The sequence below is a fragment of the Lolium rigidum genome, chromosome 5, assembly GCF_022539505.1.
Source record: "Lolium rigidum isolate FL_2022 chromosome 5, APGP_CSIRO_Lrig_0.1, whole genome shotgun sequence".
Classification (NCBI taxonomy): Eukaryota; Viridiplantae; Streptophyta; class Magnoliopsida; order Poales; family Poaceae; genus Lolium; species Lolium rigidum.
The window spans coordinates 222337903-222347121 of record NC_061512.1 but is presented as its reverse complement, the minus strand read 5'-3'; the positions used below and the strand labels follow the sequence as shown (position 1 = coordinate 222347121).

General features: G+C 45.7%; 1 protein-coding gene across 1 annotated transcript; it reads left to right on the top strand.

Annotated features, from left to right (window-relative positions):
- Nucleotides 1-495: 495 nt before the first annotated feature.
- On the top strand, nt 496-3904 carry LOC124657123 (heavy metal-associated isoprenylated plant protein 41-like). The gene is made up of 3 exons (XM_047195727.1): nt 496-661; nt 2067-2265; nt 3625-3904. The coding sequence occupies exons 1-3, from the start codon at nt 496-498 to the stop codon at nt 3902-3904; spliced, it is 645 nt and encodes a 214-aa protein (XP_047051683.1).
- Nucleotides 3905-9219: the final 5315 nt, after the last annotated feature.

Sequence of the window (9219 nt, the reverse complement as noted above, 5' to 3'; positions counted from 1 at the left end):
TTGTTTCTCGAGAAGACTTGCACACACTCTGTCCCACAGCATTTCTAGCAGCAGAATTTAATGGAGAGGATCCAGCCCAAGATCGCGCAGGTAAAAAGCCAACGTTCTAGCTTTGACAATGACATGTAGGCCCACTCTCCTTGGCACCTTCTTGTTTTCCCCTTCAAACCGAACGAGGCTTCTCCGGGAAGACTCCACTCCACAGTCACACTCACACTCCACAGTCCACAGACACACGCACGCACGTAGTACACTGTACACCTACACTACACACACGGTCGCCTCGCCTCGGTCTCGCCGGTGGAGGGGGAGAGGAAGCGGACGGCGCGGCTGAAGTGAATGGCGCAGATGGGGTTCGGGTGACCGCTCTCGATTGGAGGGACAAGGCGCCGGTTTTTGGGGTCCCGGTGTCTGCTGTCTACCGCCGTCGACGGGAAAGGGGCGCCGCGCGCCGGCCGGCGGTGGACTGGGCCCAGGTGATCGCCCGATAAGGGAATGGCGAGGCGGCGAAGGAGGGGGAGCGGGGTGAAATGGCTGAACCACTACTCCTCTGCGCAAAGCATTCTCGTCGTCGGCGATGGAGATTTCTCCTTCTCGCTGGCGCTCGCCACCGCGTTCGGCTCCGGGGCAAACATCGTCGCCACATCGCTGGACTCCTATGGTTTGTTCCGCTCTCTCTTTCAGCAGGAATAAAGTTGCAGATCTTTTATAGGTAGTAGTCACTAATTTGTTCTAGGGTTTCGATTGAACCCTGGGGCTGGGGCTGGAGCTGGAGTGCACGAGTGCTAGTGTGCATACACGAATAGTAGAATGCCATGTCCTAATTTGAGGATTGTAGCAAAAAAAATCCCATCTTTTGTCGCTAGCTTAAACAAGGATTTCATGCGCTTTACAGCCTTAACTCCGAACCACCATAAAATGGCTTATGGCGGTGATAAATGGAGCAATGCGCATGGCAGGGGCAGGTTGCAGGCAAGAATGCCATGAATTAATTTGACGAGTGTAGGATAATTTGGTAGTATCTTCCTTGGTTGAAGAAGAAATCGACGCTCTTTACTCCATTGAGACAATGTTCACTAAGCTTGATTTCCGTATTGAAATCAGAGACCTTGTCCTCTTTTCTTAAATTATTATAAATAAAGTTTACTTTGAATTGCTACTTGCGGGGATAAAATAGCTGAGCCATGCTATGAGTCTGTATTGTTTTGGATCTCAAAATCTATCTGGCTATTAGCCACTCACATTTGGTTATATGCATCAGAATAGTTATGATTCGTTTTGTCAGCACTTGCATGTTCTCATTGAAAGTAATTATATAGTCCTATTTGGGTGATCTGATGCAGCTTACTGCATGAAATTATTTTCCATGTGCGGAATAAGTGCATTGCGTATTCCTTTTCCATTACCTATTTCTCTAGAAATAAGTTCTGAACACAGTAATTTGGATAAGTTCCATGTGCATTGCTGGGCTCTTGCATGAGTCTGGCTCTTGTTACTCAGTTTTATCTATTGACACTGGTTCGATCATCTGAGATCAGTAGATGGTCGGTGGTGCGGAGTTATCTGCTCTTCGCACCTTCTTTATCAACTTAGCTGTGTCAATGGTGATTCGTCAACAACATGTTCCAAACGGTGATTTAGGACTAATGAAATTCTGTTGGGAACATGAAGTGGATAGAACATGAGCATTCAGCAAAAACACAATCTCAGGCTAGCCCACAAGATTATTCTGATTTAGTTCGTGTAACCACCAATTTTTCCTTGGATTCAGTAACACATTTTCCATCATTTGATAGTTTTTCAGTTTCTTATTTGCTTCATTCTTAATCTGGGTGGTGGCCTCAGTATGCATCAATCTGCCCTTACCTTATAAGATCAGAGGAATAATATTGTCAGTATGATTTTGTGATCGTTTATATATTTTTAGCTATATGTATCATTGAATCTAAATTTCTCTGCACTGTTGCCAATCCTCGGAGGCTCTTCTTGGCAAGTATGATTTTGTGATCGTTTATATATTTTAGCTGTATGTGTCTAAATATTTCTGCACCGTTGGCAATCCTCAGGGGCTCTTATTGGCAAGTATAGCCAAGCAGAGGCAAATGTGATGGACCTGAATAATATGGGGACCAAAGTTCTGCATAATATCAATGCAAAAAATATGACTGGTCACCATGATCTGAGGGTTAGACAGTTTGATCGGATTGTCTTTAATTTTCCTCATGCTGGCTTCAAGGGAAGGGAGGAGGAGATGCGTGTGATCAAGTATGTACACTCCCATTCTCGGTTTAGATTGTTCATGAACTTTTTAATTTACTTACATTTTTTCATGTGGTCTGATTGCATTATAATCTGTCTTGATGAGTTTATTTGGTTTCGGGTTGATTAAGTATTCCTGGTGTCTCATCTGTGTTAAGACCTATGTGTTATTCTCTTCGGTGGTTTTGTTTAGAACGTGTACATGAACTTGTTTTGTTTTCCAATATTGTTTCTAGTGGTCTAGCCCACTAGTTGCTGCCACTAAGTGCTAAATTTGACTATAAGCTATCCCATGCCACACTACTCTATTGTTTGAAATTTATTGTAGTTCTTTATGCTTGTTGTAAGAATAAATAACAATTTGAACAATTTACACTGATCACAGCTATATATAAGTTCACCACTCTCAAGAGGTTGTCGAATCATTGTACTATCATACACAGGAGTTTTCAAAAAAAAAACACAGAAGAGATCCTATGTGCCAACCTATACCTGATTGTAGCCATGTCAATGTCATTGTTTGAACTGCACTCTAGTTCTTTATACTTATTGTAAGAGCAAACAAGAATCTCTACCCAGATCATAGCTATATATATCTCCCCGTTCAAGAGGTCATTGCCACATTGTAGACCATAGAGAAAGAACATCTTTTGTTAGATTCTTGGACCTTCTTCATGTACATATTACTACATCCTTAAGGTAGTCTTTCCTAGTTCCTTCTCTATGAATTCTCTACCATGAAAGACATTTCAAATACAACATGAAATAGTTGTCCTAACTTGTAAGCATAACTTTTGGCTACACATATGAAGTTAGGTTGAAACGATTGACCATGAGAAAAATAGTTAAAATCTGCGGCCCATAGCACTCGCGACCCATATCAGCTGAAGCACCCTGAATCTTCAATAAATGTGAAAAAAAGTACTGGTATATATGTAGGGTTGCTACAAGATGCATGTGAATCTATAGAAAAATTCAAGCACAAGTATCGAACATTCAGGTTCTGGACAAAAAAAAAAGAGGAAAGACAAGTGAATGAGACTGCAATACTATTCACTATTTCTTGTCTTCTTTGTACTGGACACATGTGGACATTATTAGCATGATTATTTTGCATGTTCACATGTTATCGCTTAGCTTACATGCATGTTTTTCCCCCATATTATCAGAAAGCTTTGATCTTCCTCAACTCATCATGAGTTGCGAAAAAAAAAACCCACATTTAACATAGATCCTCTTTTTTATCTGGCAACGTTTACTTGGCTTGTGTTTTCCTATTTTGAGTTGACCCAGTAACCTTTTTGAAAATCGAATGTCTCACACCTGACCTTTTTTAACTCGTTAACCTTTTCTTGTGATGTACAGATTGCATACGAAGCTTGTCAAGGGGTTCCTTGGCAATGCGCGACACCTGCTTAAGCCTTATGGTGAAATCCACATCAGCCACAAGATGGGTTATCCTTATGATGCATGGGATATCGAGCGACTAGCCTCAGAGTCTTCTCTTGCTACGATTGAGATAGTTAGTTTTCATAAACACCACTACCCTGGCTATAACCAGAAGAAAGGAGATGGCCCAAGGTGCAACCAACCTTTCCCTCTAGGTGCCTGCTGCACTTATAAGTTTTGTCTCCAGTACTATTAAGCTCTCCCTGAAACGAAGAGAAGCGGAACCTGAACGTGTATGGTGTTGCTCCATTTGCCAGCATTAATATGTCTCACCGTAGTATGACTGAGCAATGATGAAGCCGTGTTCGGACTTACTAGGTTAGTGTGGAACTTTGGGTATTTTGGTAAATTAGTAGCGGTATTTTGGTGATCGGTAGTTGGAATTATGTGAACTTGATCTGGCATGACTATTCTTGTTACGCAGAACACCTTTGGGACTTCCGTGGACATCTCGTGCATGCTGATGACTGGTGAGGCATCATCACATCATTGTGTAAATGACTGGAATGTGTTGTAAATAGTATCGAACAGATTGTGCTAATGAAAATGCAAGCACTTCTCTTGAACTTCATGTGAGTTGACTTTGATGCTGCGGAGCTCCTTTGAACTTCCATGGACATGGCTTGTGTGCTGATGGGGCACCATCTATCAGTGTGTAAATGACTAGATTTAATGTGAAAATTATGAACAACACTGTGGGAATGAAAATGCAAGCACTTTTTTTGCGGGCCTTTCTCCCTGTTTCTGGTTCGAGTATGTTTTCTCTTCCTGCATTGGTTTTAGATTGATTCCAAAAAAAAGTAAAAAGAATTTACTCCCACAGGCATTTTGATGTGGTGGTTATAAGAGGAGTTAGATTAGACTACTCATAGTGCAAGTAACTTCACTAGTAACTTAGGAGCCAACTCAGCAAATTTGCTTATGTGGCACTGAGTTAATGAGGTGAGAGGAGGATAGAGTAACATAGTTAGTTACTGTAACATCACACTTTTCAAGGCACAATGAGTCTACAAGCTAATTAATGGAGTACTAACTTGATGTTACAATGCGCTATGAGGATAGTAACATAGACTAATGTCATGTGCATGTTACTAGTTGAAGTTACTATGCACTATGACCAGCCTTAATAACTTAAGTGAAACATCCAATCAAACTTATACCGTTATACGAATAAAAATGTGGTACCCTCTCTGTTTATAAAAGGATGTTAAACTGTCTAGATACTTGCAAATTTAGAAAAAACTTTCGACATCCTTTTATGGACAGATATAGTAGTTTTTTTTTACGCAGCGCGAGAGATTACCGGTTTGGCAATCTTAGAGCGTATCCAGTCGCGTCCCCCAAACGGCGCCGGATCAAGTGTTTGGGGACGAGTTTTGTTCGTGCCGCGTTTGGGGGACGTCGCTTCCCAGTCGCGTCCCCTAAACGCCGTCCCCAATGAGAAATTCAAATAGTTTGCATTCAAAAGAGATCGTTCCCGTCGAAGTCGTCGCGATCGGAGTAGCGGCGATCAAAGTACTGGGCGCGCGATCATATTACAGGCCGACGAAAGAATTAGAAGAAGGGGTTGGGGTTGGGCGATGCCGACGGCGCATCCTGAGTCGACGTAGGCTCGTCGATCACGATGAACTCGTTGTGATCTGTCCGGTGTGCATGCTCCGTCGCCGACGTCGAGGCAGAGGCCGACGCAGGTGTAGTAGAGGATGCTGTCGCAGACGCGTCTGCCGGCTCTTGCTCCGGGGTTGGGGCCGCTGCCGCTGACTGGGCCGCCGCCTGGGCTGCCGCTATTTTGGCTTCGATGGTGTCGAGGATCTGGCCTTTGAAGAAGTTGTGCGCTGCCCATGTCTGGGGAGATATTCCTTCTGTCGATGCTCTCAGCAGGGACATGTCGTCCCTGCGTTTGTTCAGCTCCATCTTCTCCTTTTGCCTCTTGAGCAGCGCCGTCCACCTTTCCTCGGCCTTTTTATCATGGGAGAGCAAGGTCGAGGAGACCTCGACGAGGCACTGCGTGAGCGACGGCTGCGTCTTTTTGGACGACGCAGCGTCGGCCAAGGCGGCCTTGGAAGCCTTGTTGCCGATAGGGCGTCCTGCTGATGTTGCCAGCGGTGCATCAAGATCAATGACGTATTTCCCCTTCGACAACGAAACGCGCATCAACTGCCATTTGGGCTTCTTCTTGAGCTTGCTATAGCAATGTATCAACGCGAACGACTTATGCCCATCCGAGTTCTTCCGGTACAAATCCAGGGCCTTGTCAAACTAACCAAAGAAAGCGCAATCATTTCATCGAACATAATGTTGGCGCTACATATTATGTAAGAAAGAGTCGTACCAGTTGGCTGATGTCGGTGCCGCTGTCGCCTCTGGTCTCTAAGTCGTGATGGAACCTAAGTCGCCCTGGATGATGGCCCATCGCGTCGACATTGCCTTTTGGCTCCTTTTCATTGTCACTTTGTTGTCGTCGCTGTTGATCAAATTGCGCTCATCGAACTCGGCCTTGATCCTCGCCCAATACTTCCCGTTTTTTTGGTTGGCGCCGATGATGGAGTCATGGCTCACCGTCGACCATGACTCGCACAGACATAGATCCTCCAGAACCGTCCACTTGGGGCCTCGTGTGCCCGACACCTTCTTCTTTTTCTTCCTTACGTCGTCCGCTTCAACCTCCACGAGATCATCGGTATCCTCACCGGCACTTTCGTCGTCCTCTTCGTCGCCGCCCTCTTCGTCCTCCTCGTCCTCCACCCCCTCCCCCTCGTCCTCCTCCTCCTCCTCCTCCTCCACCACCTCCTCCTCCTCAGCACCGGCACCATCGAATTCGAGCGGGCCCCTGCTGCCATTGAATGGGGCGCCCTCTAGACCGGCTCCTGGCTCGTACGTCGGAGAGTAGAAGAGGGCGTTGGGGTTGAAGCCGCCATGCGGCAGTGTATCCTGGTAGTGTGGCGACAAGTTTGGCGTCACGCACCCGGGAGTGGCGGAGGGGCCGTTGTTGTAGAACCCGGGTGTCGACGCGGACAACACTCCCGGAATGTACGGTGTCACCGTCGTACTCCATGGGCTTGCGTTGGTGGCAGCGATACACCCGGCCAGCGCGTGCTGGTGCACACGCGCCGCCAGCGCCTTCTTCTCCAGCTGCGCCGCCTTCCGTCCTTTCCGCTCCACCGTCGACATCTTCCGGCGCAGACAGTCTTGATGCCACTGATCATCGGTCCAGCCTTTCGACTTCTTCTTCGGAGCCGGCGCCTTCGCCCCTTTCATCTCATTGCCCGGTGGCTTCTTGGCCGCTTTCTTGGCCATTTTTTATGGGGCAGTCGGCGGCGCCATGGATGGGGAGAGGGTGGCGGCGGGAGGAACAACGTAGCGATGGCGGGAGGGAGAAATGAATCGGTGGGATAGGTCAAATGTGTTGGGATGGCAGAAATGCGCAGTAGGAGAGGCGCGATTAGGCGGGAGCACTGGACAAATTTTTCCTGTGTTGCTGACGCGTCGGTCCCACCACGCCTCGTCTCTCTTTTCGGTGTGTCCGGCGTCTCCGGAGCATCCCCTGTGTAGCGAAGACGGGCTCGAGGCACCGGACACCGTATCGGGCCGCGCCGACAAAAATCGGGTTTGGGGGATGCGACTGAGAACATTTTTTTATCCGGCGCGCCCAAATCGCTTTGGTGGACGGTTTAGGGGACGCGACTGGAGATGCTCTTAGGGATGGGGAATGGGAGTTTAACTCTAACTCCCTTTCCCCCTCTCAATTACCAGCCCTCCCCCAAGTAATAGTAGATTTGTTGGAATTCCACACATGATGACATGAATTACCCTTCCTCTTCCCTGTTGAATTCAAATTCCACCTAAACAAACAAACTCCCATTCCCTATCTCCAATGCTAAGTGATACATTAGCATTTCAAAACAGTTCGCACATTACGTTCGAAAGATAAACATAACTGTTCACGCGCGCTTACAGGCCTTTGCGTTTCAGATTCCCATGACCGAAGAATTAATGAAAGATCCATCCCCGGCTGACTGGCTGAGCAGAACCCAAGGCAACGCATGTACTCCAGTATAGCTAACCTGTATAGCCGTTGCCCCTTGGTCTCCCTGCTAGACAGGTCAAAAGCTCTTCCCTGGACGGCCTGAGTCTAGTCACTTCGTCACACACACACTGACAGAGTGACAGATAGCTTCGTCCTCGCTCCAGCCGGAGGAGGGGATGGCCGCGCTGGTGTTTGAGGCGGCGCAGGCGATCTCCATGGACGGGAAGAAGGATGCGAAGCAGAAGGTAAAGTGGCTCAAACACTACTCCTCGGCGCAGAGCATCCTGATTGTCGGAGACGGCGACTTCTCCTTCGCTCTGGCGCTCGCCACTGCATTTGGCTCCGGCGAGAACCTCGTGGCCACCTCCCTCGACTCATACGGTAAATCGACCCTTCCCGCTAACTTGTCGTTGTGCTCATCCTTGTTTTTCTTGAATCATGTGGCCAGTCATATATTTTCTGGTAACTTGTTTTGATATGGATTTCAGTAATTATTTGTACTGTGCTAATAATTACTTTAGGACGCATCACGCATCAAAGTGCCCCTGGAATAGGAACATGCAACGGGGAATGTCCACTGAAAATATTAACATTTGAAGAAAGTATCCTGATTCAATCTCATATATTCTCGTGTCCATAATGCGAAAGTATCCTGATTCAATCTCATATTCTCATGTAACCAACACTTCTGTTGTACTATTCTTTAGTAAATTTGTCATGTTTCAACAATCGAACCACTTAAGTTTCCCATTAGCTTCATTCTTAATTTAGCACCTGCATGATACACCTGTTTTACTAAGTTTGGAGGGAAATTGTTAAAGAAATTTTGTGATTTTTTTCACCATTTTTCTTACCTTTAAGTTCATAGGGAGTATTTATCTATTTTTTTTTGGAACAAGGCAAAAGATTTGCCATTGTCATTGATTAAGAAGAAAGTTTTTAGATGTATTACAAACCACAACTTGTCTAGGATGTCAAGTCGAAAAACAAATAAAAGTCGAAGAAGTTACTCTTTGGAGCGTTGCGGGGTATTTATCTGTTTTGTGTGCATTACTTGTGCAATCTTGTTTGACAGGAGCTATGGTTCTGAAGCATTACCAAGCAGTATCAAATGTGATAGAGCTGAAGAGACTGGGGGCCACAGTTTTGCATGATGTCAATGCAACCACTATGAAGCTTCATACTTCTCTGAAGATGAAACAATTCGATCGGATTGTATTTAACTTTCCTCATGCTGGGTTCAATGGACCTGAGACCCAGTTGCATGTGATCAAGTATGTGCACTAGCTTGCCATGTTTATTTATTATCTCAAGTAATTTTGGTTAGGTCTTATATATGTAATGTCACTACCATTTTTCAATTATCATGTTGACTAAGCTAGTGGCATCATAATATGCTTAATGAGTTTATTTGGTTTAAGGGATATATCATAATATGCTTAGTGAGTACATTGGAGTCATCCTCTTTGGTGATTTGGTCTTAG